Consider the following 13420-nt stretch of genomic DNA (forward strand, 5'->3'; position numbering starts at 1 on the left):
AAAATGAAAACAAGGTCCACAGATGGGTAAATATGTAGAAATCCTCACTGAGGGTCAACTTTATTATGACAAAGAATCAGTTAGTTAACATTGTATGCAAATTCACCCAGCAGTACAATTTTAATGTAATATAAATTAAAAAAAACATGCATACTCCAGTATTTTCCAGCAATTGTTCATATACACAATATAAAGATGGGGGCTTAACACTTTTTTTATGGATAGCTTTGTAAACAATGTGTGCTTGAATGTATTTGGACCTGGTAGGTAAGACCTCAACCTTACTTACAAAGGGTAGGGCTCTCTATTTGTGGGGAGTTATGATTAAATCTGAGAGACAGCAGGACAGTCAGGCACAGACAGCTGGCCTGGGTATGGAGATCAGTTTGGTTAATTGGTATCCCAATGTTTTATGGGGAGGACACTCAAGAGTCTAGTACTGTCAAAATCTACTGATCAACTGGTGGAAATGTTCTGAAGGCAGTATTTGCTCTCCCTGCAGCATTTAAGAAACAGCAAAGGCTAAGTGCTCAGACCATTGGGCCATGCTGTTTTGACAGTGCTGTAACCAAGGTGAACCTCCTTTACCAGTTCTGGCCCATTTAGATGCAGCACACCGTCAGCTCGGTGCTGTACAAAGGCACTCTCTCTCTGAACAGCAGTAAAAGATCTCTAACCTTCAACTCATGCTGGCAGAATCAATGAAACTTTTCAATCTAAACATCCCTTGGACAAGAAGGTGGGAAGTTGAAGGAAAGCTAACACAGTGTAACAGACTAAATTAACCCTTTGAAGGTCAAGTAGAATGCCAGGCTTCTGCCTCCCTGAAAACAAGGTTTCTAAATTATTACTACAAAAGGTCTTCTGTCTTATTAATGAACAAAGTTCCTTCCTGCTGTTTGTGGCAAGAAAGAGAATAGGGAGAACTCTACTCTGATCACATTGTGTCAGAATCTCAAATATCACCAACAGGAGAAAGTGGAGCTGCTTTTGTGCAAACCACTTCCCAACACTCTCCATTACACAAGTCACAGGGGACACACATGACAAGGTGTTTGGTTCAAACAGTAAGATGATTTGATGGTCATACAAGAATACACTGCCACCTAATCAAGGGCAATTATGGATTAGCAACACTGGCCTTGCCAGAACTGCTCACATCCCAATAAAACTTTTTAAAATCAACTTTGGATTTTGAATTAAAAATGGTTCACCCCAGCACAGCTTCTCTGCTGGTTAATAACTCATTTTGCAGCCTCACCACCAGATCTGAACCTGATAGTGGAGATAAAACCCTCACTCATAAATGTAAAAAAGTAGATAACAGGAAAAAAAATCAGTTAAGACACATTGCAATTAAGATTCAGTGTACACAGTCCCGTATAGTACAACAAATTCTTATACATAAGGCAAAGACCCCTGTAAAGGAGGTGAGGGGTCAGACATATTTACAACAACTCAACTCAATTTTGTTCTGATAATTCATGCTGCCACTGGGATTATAGCGAGAAATATAGGTTTTACATTTCTTGCAGGTAGCTCTAAATCTGTTGGTATAGAAAGTACCTTTTTGAGCCACTTAACAGATGGGTAGAGAGATCACTTGCAGCTGGTCCACACTTGAGTAAAGGCAACAATCAAACCCCTGCTTCCCCTATATGTCCGTTTCAGGAAAATGTCTGTACATTAAAATATTTTTTTAAAAACTGTAACAGCTGAAAGTTGCTTTAAGTGTGATGGCTATAACCATTGGTGTCTGAGCTATGCTGCTACGACAAGCCTTGTAGGACCAAGAATGGATTAACTTCAAAAAACAAGACTACAAGAAACCCCAAAAGGACAGTGAGTGACTGGGCTGGTAACTCCACGTTTGTCTGTTGCTCAACATGGCCTAGCCCCTGTACTTGATCTACAGTCAGGCAGGCATTTCCTGCACAACTACACCACATGGAGAGAATGCAAGAACTGGTCCCACTTCAACAGTGCTGGACAGAGGTGCAGTAATGGATAAAAAGGTACCACTGGTCTTTGTGTGTTTATAAAAACAAAAAAGTACTTCCAGTTTACTCCCAGGACAAGTGGATTGATTTACTGGCCAAGTTTCAGCAGAGTATCAGCCCAAATCAAACTCCAAAAAGAAACCAATGCGGAATGGGAAAAAAATGCAGTAAAACTAGCCTCAGGAACAGAAGGAAACTGAGAAACTGGGTGTTACGAATGAGTAAATAGTCTGAAGAATTTTGTACTTCAGACTATTTACTTCCTACTCAGCTAAACAAGCTGCTTCAAATCAAAATCAGATTGAGAGACTTTTCTTACAATTGTTCTTTCACAAGGTTTAGACTGTGTTTATGTTATCAATGAGCATTTTCACCATCACCTGAACCCACCTGGCTTCTACCTAGCTTGACCACTGCACCAGAGGGTAGGGGTGGGAAGCTCTTGAGTTTATCAGTGCACAGTGCAGTAGGGTGTCCCTACAGGGAATTTCTCTTGGGTCACAGCATATCATACAAGTTCCAAAAATGACAAATCGAGGAATAATGGAAAAGCATTCCCAATCTGTACAAAAGCTACAGGTCTCAGTGTCAGTGAAAGGCTCGTGGGTTTCACAGCTGTTCAGTTCATCAGCTTTAAAAAGATTGAACAGATCCAGGAAGTATCTCTGCCCTCTCCAATGTTTCTGCTCAAGTTCCATCTTGAAAAAAAAGTGTTCACGAGCTGAGCATTTGCAGTGTCTGCTCTGCATTGACCCACATGGGGGAAATGTCCATAGTTCAAAGTTGAAACTCCTTCCTTCTTACTTTCACCACTGATATCAGAGGGCAGGCAGAGTACTCAGAAAGGTCAATGTCACATCTTAGATGCAGCACATCAAATCCCAGAAATTACTCGTGTGGCCTCAGCTTATCTTTGTTAAGCCATTTGTATCCCATATCATCAAACCTCCCCCCACCCCCAACCCATGACTAACATCCCAACTGAGTGTTGCATCCCTCCTCTGTAACCACGACAAGTTTCAGAACTTGTCGGAGGTAGTGAAGGAGGGAAAGTAGTTTCCAAAGAATAGTCCAACCCACTTCACTCCCCACGTAGGGGGGGGGGGGCTGTATGTCATCCTGAAAGCGGCAGACTTGGCCGGCTGGGAATGGAAGGCCCGCAGGCTGCTAGAATGAGTCACTCCTCTATCATTTGGCTGATAATGTTGATGAGGTTGTCCATCCCCCACAAGTAGCCATCCTCTCGATTGCCCTCCACCCAGGGCCCCCTGTGGTTCAGTGTCCCATGATCAGGTAACAGCACTGTCTTCCCAAAGTCAATCATCCAAACCTTCGCCAGCTCGGACTTGTCATGGACGAACAGGAGAGAACTTCCAACCACCTGGAAAGAACGAAACAAAAAGACATATTTCCCTGGTCAGGAGTCATTCAGAAGAAATACAAGGAAGAGGCCATTCAGCCTGAACAACATTGCTGTTGAATAAAATCATGGCTTATAGTTGATTTTTCTCAGTCTTGCCCCATTTCCCTTCATTCCCATGGTGCCCAGAAGTCTTTTGATCTCAGTCTTGAACACACTCATTGACCGAGCATTCCACAACTCTCTGGGTTAGAACATTTCAAAGCTATACAACCCCCTTAGGAAACTTTGTCTCTTCAGTCTAAAATGGCAGAAGATAATTTATAAATTTGCTTTTGGTGCATTCTCAGCATATAGCTGTTAATTAGTCCAAATTTATTGCCATCTAGAATGGCTTGAGAAAGCAGTGAATAACATGTCATCTTGCACTGCTGCAATCTAAACTACACTTTGATATTAGGGGATGAAAGGTGAGAGAGACAAAAGAAGCCATCAGCTCAAGTGAACCCCAGAGGAGGAAGCAAGGAGGTGACTCTGAAGCACTCCATGGTTAGCCAACCCAATGACTCAAATTATTTTAATCAGCCAGGAACCTAATAAGTGCAGAAACCATGAATATATTGAACAGCCTCCAAATCAAACTGTTGAGAAATCAAGAGTGTGTGTGGAGACTGTGCAGTCTTGTCTTAAGCAATTGTTGGAGAGCCACTCACACCCCAGCTACCAAGAGATATGGGGCAATAATGATAAGAACATAGAATTCCTACTGTGAAGATAGAGGCCATTTGGCCCCCTAAGTCTGCACCAACCCTCTGAAGAGCATCCCAACCCATCCCATAACCTGCATTTAACGCAGCCAATCCTCCTAACCTGCACGCTTTTGGTTGTGGGAAGAAACTGGAGCACCTGACAGGAACCACACAGATACAGGGAGAACATGCAAACACCACACAGCTAGTATGGAATTGAATTTGGGTCCCTGGCACTGTGAGGCAGCATTGTTAACCACAGTGCAACCCAAATAACCTTCAAACAACAATACTTGCCAAGTCTCAAACATGGCATAAGTAAATGGGCAGAGTAACAACAGGAAACAGAAGTACAAGCAGCAACTTAATCCTGACCCCAACTCAAAGATTAGGAATGATGTTGATACAAACAGATCAAATCAGGAACATTAAGTAGACAATTAAGAGGCTCCTGGACAGCCTAATTATATAAAAAGGTACAAAATCATGGGTGACACGGTGGCTGAGTGATGAACAATGTTGACTCACAGCACAAGGGACCTGGGTTTGATTCGGGTAACTTCTGTGTGGAGTTTGTACATCCAGCCAGTGTCCACATGGGGTTCTTCCAGGCACTCCAGTTTCCTCCCACAGTCCAAAGATGTGCAGGTTCAGTCAACTCGCCATGCTAAATTGCCCATAGTGTTCGAGAGATGTGTTAGTTAGTGGTAAATGTAGAGTAACAGGGGAGGGGAATGGGTTTGAGTGGGATACTCTTCAAAGGGTCAGTGTGGCCTTGTTGGGCCGAAGGACCTGTTTCCATACTGTAGGGATTTTAAGATTCTCATTCTAAGAAATCAATGGCAACAGCTCCATCTACACAGAACTTTGATTCTGAAAGTATCACAAACATTAAATTTTTGTTTCCTTGCCAGCTGCATCTGGGATTGCTGTACATTTTCAGCTGCTAATGTTTTTTAATGCATATATGGTTAAAGTAGTAAACAGGGATGTTAGTTCACAGTGGTCTGTACGCTGAGTGGGTAGACAGGCAACATGCATTACCTCATGTGTGTTGAAGAACTCAGAGCCCTCCAGAGCTGCCCTCAATTCCTTCAACCGCGTCAAATAGTTTCTCTGCAACAGAACAATACAGGAATATCAGCATCATTTACATGAACAAAGGCAGGTGGGGGATGTGGAAGGGCAATTTGGGAGTCTCCGTGTATTGGTGGTGAGTGTGCGTGAAATAGAGGAGGAACTGTCCAATCCCAGGTGGAGAAATGAGGGAGAAATCTGTGAACTCTGACATGAAGAAAGCAGAGACCACTTGGCTCCTTTAGTTTACTCTGACATTCACGGCTGACCTGGTGTGGCCTCCACTCCTCATTCCTGGTGTCCCCATAAGCTCAGCTCATCAATCCATCAAAATAAAACTCCACCTTGAATATATTCAGGATCCCAGCCTCCACTGGAGAAAAGAATTCCAAAACTGACAACACAGAAAAAGAATTTCTCCATCATAAATGGGAGAGTCCTTATTTTGAATTCAAGCTCCCTAGTGGAGGTCTGATAATGCAGAGCCCTAAGTTAATGTTCTGGGGAAACTAGTTTTGAATTCCACCATGGGAGATGGTGCAATCTGAATTCAAAAGAATAATTCTGGAATTAAATGCTAGTCTAATTGTTGTTAACTTTGTCAGTTGTTGTAAAATCCTATTAGGTTAATTTGTGTCCATTAGGGAGGGAAATCTGACATTTTTACCCAGTTGTGTGACTTTTGGCCCACAGTAACGTGATTGACTTTTATCTGCCTGCTGAAATGGCTGAATTCACCACTCAGTTCAAAGGCAACTGGGAATGGGCAACATGGAGCGGCATGGTGGCGCAGTGGTTAGCATTGCTGCCTCACAGTGTCAGAGACCTGGGTTCAATTCCTGCCTCTGTGAGGAGTTTGCACATTCTCCCCGTGTCTGCGTGGGTTTCCTCCGGGTGCTCCGGTTTCCTCCCACAATCCAAAAATGTGCAGATAGGTGAATTGGCCATGCTAAATTGCCCGTAGTGTTAGGTGAAGGGGTAAATGTAGGGAAATGGGTCTGGGTGAGTTACACTTCGGTGGGTTGGTGTGGACTTGTTGGGCCGAAGGGCTTGTTTCCACACTAAGTAATCTAATCTAATGTCAGCAATGCCAACGTCCTAGAGGGTAAAGAAAACAAAAGACACCTTTTACTTTTTTTAAGTGCCATTAAGTATAGTCTCAACCTGCACAGCCCTTCCTTGTAAGGCAACCCCTTCATTCCAGGAATCAGCTGAGTGAATCTTCTCTGAACTGCTTCCAATGCAAGTATTCCTCTCCTCAAGGAAGCCACAGCTGGATGCAGTATTATAGCCTCACTGGTCCAAGCTACACTTGTAGCAAGATCTACCCTTCCTTTACGCAACATCCCCTTGCAATAAAGGTAAACATTCTATTTGCCTTCGAAAATGTTTGTTGCATCTGCATGCCACCCTGGTAATGGAGGATAGATAGTTACCAGGATGTTTCGATTGCTGTCCACAAAATCTTTCAGTGCTTCCATGACCTCCTCTTTGAGTCTGGTTTTCTTGAAGCTTGTGCTGCAGGAGCCATCAGCCTTCTACGGATATGAAAGAGAAACAAAAAGCCTTTAACATGAGTGAAGGCAGATGTACAGGTCCAAGTGAAATGAATGCCAGAGTCACCATTTCTATGGAGCGTGATTCCCCAAACCCTGCTGTCTCCTCTAGCCCAACTGACTTCCCCAAAAACATCTGGCTGGTGTGGGACTCTTTTACACTGAGTTCTGACTGCCACACCTTAGGAAGGGTGTACTGGCCTCAGAGAAAGTGCTGCATAGCCTCTCCACATCTATGCTTGATTGACCAGGGTTAAGTAACAAGGAGGCAAAAGTGAGGACTGCAGATGCTGGAGATCAGAGTCAAGATTAGAGTGGTGCTGGAAAAGCACAGCAGGTCAGGCGGCATCCGAGGAGCAGGAAAATCAATTTTCATACTCCTCGGATGCCGCCTGACCTGCTGTGCTTTTCCAGCACCACTCTAATCTTAAGTAACAAGGGGTGATCACATCCATAGACACACATACACACGGGTGTAATTACCCAAATGATTAAAGTGATAGGAGGAAAAACTTTTACAGATAGCTCTTCTATAATACAATGGTTGCTTTAGAAACAGCGCTTAAAATGTTGGCAATATAATCGCATTACAGCCAACACACATTTTAGAAGTTGGTATTTTAGAAAGAATGTCCCCAATTCACCAATCATATTATAATGAATTTACCTTAACAAAACGCATGTTACAGCAGAACGACCTGTACATGTACTGAATTTTTAATGTCAGGAGTGGACTGCAAGACTATGGAGCCATATTAAACAGAGGCATTCAAAAATGGACTAAATAGTTATTCACAGGGTCATAAGGAGGAACAGCACAGGGGCATCAAGTGCATTGCTCCTTCTGAGAGCCAGTTCAAACAAAATGGGCTGAGATTCCACGTTTAAGCCCTGAAATTAAAACAGGTTAAGCAGTGAATAGATCTAAATGTTTAAGATAATAAAGGAAATAGTATAGAGTAAGAAACTTAACTACGGTGATTAGGGAATCTTACACCAAGGGATATTGTCAAAAGATTAGAGACAGACATGTCTGAAGTGAAATTAAGGACTAATTCCATAGACAAAAGAGAGGGAGCCATCTTCTGCAATTTTACAATTCTAAGTCAATTATTAATTTTAAAATGGAGATGGATGGGGTTTTGGGACCAAAGGCATTATGAAATATAAGGCATAGGCAGCTAGAGTCATGGATCAGCCATGGCAGATCTGGTTCCAGAAGGTGAGTGGTTTACTCCTTTTTCTAGCTTTCTCTGACAATGTTGATTCTTGACTGGCCCAGACAGCCCCCCACCGCCTCCTCCCCACCTACCCTGATGCCTTCTATCCTGAATCCAAGTGTTGCAGTTGAACTGAGTGTCTCCCGCCACTGCATGTAACGTGGCTTCAGGACAGCTTTCTGCTCATGCTCCTCCTGCGTGGGGGCATTTGGATCCACTGCGATCATCTTCTCGTACATGTCTTTCCGCAGTTTGGGCTTTTCACGAGCTTTGGTTAACTCTTCCTCAAGGTATGTCCTTCAAAAGGAAAGTCGAGTTCCAGTTAGAAAAATGTGAGGGCTAAACCAAAAAACATCACCATTTGTAAATATGGTTACTGTACACACTGTCCAGTTCAGCTCTCTCCTTCACCTCTTAATCCACATCCTCCAGCAATACAGTCTGCCTGAGTGGGTTTGCGTGAACGTGCATGTCTGCCTGCCTGAGAGTGCGTGTGTGTGTGTGTGCATGTATGCCTCCCTGCAAGTGTGCGCGCACGCATGCATGTCTGTCTGCCTGAGTGTGTGTGAATGCCTATCCCCGGAAAGAGAGAGTTTGTGTGCATCTCTGTCTAAGAGTGCGTGTGTGCTGGGAGTTATAGTAAAGAGAAAGAGAGGAGCGATCACAACTAGGTATGGAGCACACAGCTTGCAGCTACAGCAGAACATTGCACCATTCCCAGCACCTCTCTCACAAGGATCTGGGAAAGATGATGAATTATGCAGCCGACTAGCAAAGGAACAAGCAGTGGTTTTAGAGGTCACATAATGCCCTGCATTTAAATGCAGCTGAATGGAAAGTTTGAGGGTGCTTTGCAAACCACACATTTGCATTCTGGTCTGGTTTTCACAAGTGAGCATGCCACAGCCCCATGCTCAGATGTGTAAAGAAATGTGGCTAAATGCTGCTGCAGGCTCTTCAGCGTTCAAAGCAACAACTCCACAGCATTTCTAGTATAACCTGGTTGCTACGACCAAAGCTGCAACAACTGAACAGGGAACAGACAGTGTTTCCTGTTTGTTCAAAATTCCTGTTTTGAAAACACTGCAGAGATTTAGTGACATCAGAGCACAGAGTGCCGATCCTCTCCTGCTTCTGACAAGATGCTGTCATTGTCTCTTGCTGTAATCTCCCAGAGATGCTTAGCCCCAGCTGATCACTTTCCAGACATGTGGAGAATCACAAGTAGCCCTCACACTCTGAGCATGCACTCACCACAGAAGACATGGGGGTGGTGACTGAATCTTCACACTCTAATCCAAAGGGCATTCAATTAAAGTAAAGCCTCTCAGCCCAAGATCACTAGCTGCACAAATAAGCAGTCAAACCAGGATCCCTGTGATCTGGATTGCTTCAAAAGCAGTGACCAACTCCAATTACAAACTTAACTAACATACATACAAATCCTTTGAACAAGGTTCTGAAATGATGCATCAACATATCAGGGCATTAAATTCTGAATCTAACAATTCACATTTATAATAGTGCCTTTAACTGAATAAAAACATCCTAGGATGCTGCACAGGAATCTTAGGAAGCAAAAGTGAACATACAAAAGGGAGAGATTTGAAGCAGCATATTAAAAACAACAGAGATACAGAGGAGAACTGAAGGTACAGTTGCGAATGGGAGCACAATAAAAGAATGAACAGTTCAAGTGACCAGAATTGGGTTTGAGCTTGAGGGAGAGGCTGAACAGGCTGGGGCATTTTTCTCAGGAGTGGAGGCTGAGTGGTGACCTTATAGAGGTTTATAAAATCATGAGGGGCCAACATCTTTTTTAGGGTGGAAGACTCAAAACTAGAGGGCATAGGTTTAAGGTAAGAGGGGAAAGATTTGATAGGGACCTGAGGGGTAACTTTTCACAGACAGTGGTGCATGTATGGAACAAGCTGCCAGAGGAAGTGGAGGAGTCGGATATAATCACAACATTTAAATGGCATCTGGGTGCATATATGAATAGAGGGAATGAATAGTTTAGAGGGATATGGGCCAAATGCTGACAAATGGGATTAGGTCAGATTGGGATGTCTGATTGTCACGGACAAGTTGGACCAAACGGTGTCTTGCCATGCTATATGACTCTATAGTTGGAAGAGAGTAACCAAGTTCTGGGTTGCAGGGTTGATGGGAGTTACAAAGATCTCAGAAATTTACATAGTGGGTGAGATCAGAGAAATCAGGGAGAGTTGCAAAGCTGAAGGAGGTTACAATGAAATGCCACAGTCAACGCTCACTGCTAGCTGTCACTTTGTAAAACTAAGAATACAGTCCAGGAACAGGCCCTTCAGCCCTCCAAGCCTGCGGCAACACATTTTACCCTTCCATACTAAGATTGTCTTCACTTCCAGGATCCATTGCCCTCTATTCCCCTCCTATTCATCCAGGTGCTTCTTGAATGCTGCTACTGTGTCTGCTTCTACCACCTCCCGTGGCAGCGCATTCCAGGCACTCACCACCCTTTATGTGTAAAACATGCTTCTCACATCTCTTTTAAAACGCCCCCACCCGCCGCACCTTGAACCTGTGTCCCTTGGTAATTGACCCCTCCACCTTGGGAAGAAGCCTCATACCTTCCACTCTATCCATGCCATTCACAATCATACAAAATTCTATCAGGTTGCCCCTCAACATTCTGCATTCCAGTGAAAACAAACCCAATCTATCCAAACTTTTTTTCATAGCTGAAATCCCCCAACATCCCAGTAAACCTTTTGTGTACCCACTCCAAAGTATCCACATCCTTCTGGTAGTGTGGTGACCAGAACTGTACGCAATATTGACCTAACTAAAGCTCTAAAGCCTTGTATTCATTGCCCCTTCCAATGAAGGCAAGCATGCCATAGGCCCTTTTTAAACTACCTTATCAAACTGCGCTGCCACCTTCAGTTATTTGTGGATCTGCACACCCTGATCCATCTGCATATCAATATTCGTAAGGGTTCTGCCATTCACTCTATAATTTCCAAAACACATCACCTCACATTTGTCTGAATTAAACTCCATCTGCCATTTTTCTGCCCATGACTCCAACTGATCTATATCCTGCTGTATCCTCTGACAATCCTCCTCCCTATCTACAACACCAATCTTCGTATTGTCCACAAACTTACTAATTAGACCAGCTACATTTTCCTCCAAATCATTTATGTAGACCACGAATAGCGAGGTTCTAGCACTGATCCCTTTGAAACTCCACAAGATACACCTCCCCATTCCAAAAACCATCATTCCACCATAACTCTGTCTCCTATGACTCAGCCAGTTCTGTATCCATCTTGTCAGCTCATGCCAATACCATGTGACTTCACCATCTGTACCAGTCTACCAGTTGGAACTTGTCAAAATCCAGTGGACAAGATCAACTGCTTTTGCCTCAATCATCTTTGTCACCTCCTCAAAAACACTCGATCAAATTAGTGAGGCACGACCTCCCCCACACAAAACCATGCCGTCTATCACTAATCAATCAATTTGCTTCTAAATGCACATAGATCTTGTCCCTAAGAATCTTTCCCAATAACTTCCCTACCACTGACATGGCAATTATTTCCAAGATTATTCCTGTTGCCCTTCTTAAACAATGGGACAACATTGGCTATTCTCCAGCCCTCTGGGAGATCACCTGAGGCCAAAGGGGATGCAAAGATGCTCCAGCAATTTGTTCTCTTGCCTCCCTCAATATTCTGAGATAGATCCCATCAGGACCCAGGGACTTAACTACCTTAATACGTTTTAAAACGCACAACACCGCTTCCTTTTTAATAACAACTTGGCTTAGAGATTCGACACTTCCTTCCCTGAGATTATCCTCCTCCAATGCCTTCTCTTTGTTCAGGACATCACCTACCTCTTCAGGCTCCACACTCAGATTCCCTTCTTTGTCCTCAAGTGGGCCAACCCTTTCCCTGGCTACCCCCCTTGCTTTTTATATATGTACAACAAGCCCTGGAGTTCTCCTTCATCCTGTCTACTAATGACTTTTCATGACCCCTTTTAGCCCTTCTAATTCCTCGTTTAAGTTCTTTCTCACTTTCCTGATATACTACAAGGGCTTCGTCAGTTCTCATCCTCCTCGGCCTTACGTATGCTTCCTTTTTCTTCTTGTCCAATGTCATAACTTCCCTGGTCATCCAAAGTTCACGTAGTTGTGGTTCTGTTCGCCGCGCTGGGAATTTGTGTTGCAGACGTTTCGTCCCCTGTCTAGGTGACATCCTCAGTGCTTGGTAGCCTCCTGTGAAGCGCTTCTGTGATGTTTCCTCCGGCATTTGTAGTGGTTTGAATCTGCCGCTTCCGGTTGTCAGTTCCAGCTGTCCGCTGCAGTGGCCGGTATATTGGGTCCAGGTCGATGTGCTTGTTGATTGAATCAGTGGATAAGTGCCATGCCTCTAGGAATTCCCTGGCTGTTCTCTGGCACTCATCCACAGATTCAATCAATAAGCACATCGACCTGGACCCAATATACTTCTCGCATTGAAACACATGCATTTCAGAGACCACCTCCCCTGCTCTTTCCAGCAGCGTTTCCCTGGCTGTTCATGTTCTTGGTCATGTTTGCCTTGGTTTCTACCTTGTCCTCAATTTCTGCATCTACTGCCCTAGTCCTCTGGTTCCCACCAAACTAGTTTAAACCCTCCCAACCACTTGGCCAAGTAGCCCCAACTCAAAGGACATCAGGTGTAACCTGTCCACTTTGTACAGGTCCCAGTTTTTAGTTCAAGACTCAGAGCATGAACACCCAGAGTGATAACAGGGTAACTTACCGCACACCCATCTTACAATCCATGATTGAGGGTGAATCAAATTCTGATAACAGATCATCCATCTGGTTATAGCTGTCTCCATCTTTGTCCACCACTCCATAATATCCTGGCACATAGGGGCGCAGTAAAGAATCCTTCATCAAGGATTCCAAACACTGATGCTCGCATTCACAGTACTTCTTCAGGATCTTACCATAATCTCCAGCTTTAAAATTACCTGAAATAAATACAGCAGCTTTGTGAAACACCATTATTCATCCTTCAACTGTTCACATTTCTGCTGCCGTCTAACTCACTCCAATATCCTAAACTCAACCAGCCCCACAGATTATTCTCACAGACAGGGCTTGATCTGTGAGGGACAGCTCTTGAAAGGGGAAAAGGGGTCTGCTGTTGATCTTCTCCCACTGCAAAGGGACAGTAAATTCCTGTCAAATACAACTAGACTAATGACATTTGAGGCTCAAATATGTGGCAGTCCCAATCTTGAAACAGAAGTTGGTGACTTCAAATACTATTCCCGAGAGACACAAAATCTAAGCTGATGCTCTCGTGCAGCACTGAGAAAGTGCTATCTGGTCAACGTTCCTTCCTTTGAACAATACATTAAACCAGGGCCACAGCTGCCTTCTGTTGCAAATGTGTCACATCTCATT

At 43.8% G+C, this 13420-nt stretch overlaps 1 protein-coding gene across 1 annotated transcript in view; it reads right to left on the reverse strand.

Moving 5' to 3' along the window:
• Nucleotides 1-27: 27 nt before the first annotated feature.
• LOC140454680 (inositol-trisphosphate 3-kinase C-like) overlaps nt 28-13420 on the reverse strand; it is a 77352-nt gene continuing 63959 nt past the window's right edge. The window contains exons 3-7 of the mRNA XM_072549609.1: nt 12765-12981; nt 8055-8259; nt 6623-6724; nt 5154-5225; nt 28-3381 (exon numbers count right to left, since the gene is read on the reverse strand). Coding sequence (XP_072405710.1) covers nt 3178-3381; nt 5154-5225; nt 6623-6724; nt 8055-8259; nt 12765-12981 — 800 coding nt within the window. The 3' untranslated portion in view covers nt 28-3177. The remainder of the gene's footprint in view (nt 3382-5153; nt 5226-6622; nt 6725-8054; nt 8260-12764; nt 12982-13420) is intronic.

The sequence above is a fragment of the Chiloscyllium punctatum genome, chromosome 29 (assembly GCF_047496795.1).
Source record: "Chiloscyllium punctatum isolate Juve2018m chromosome 29, sChiPun1.3, whole genome shotgun sequence".
In the NCBI taxonomy this organism is placed as follows: domain Eukaryota; kingdom Metazoa; phylum Chordata; class Chondrichthyes; order Orectolobiformes; family Hemiscylliidae; genus Chiloscyllium; species Chiloscyllium punctatum.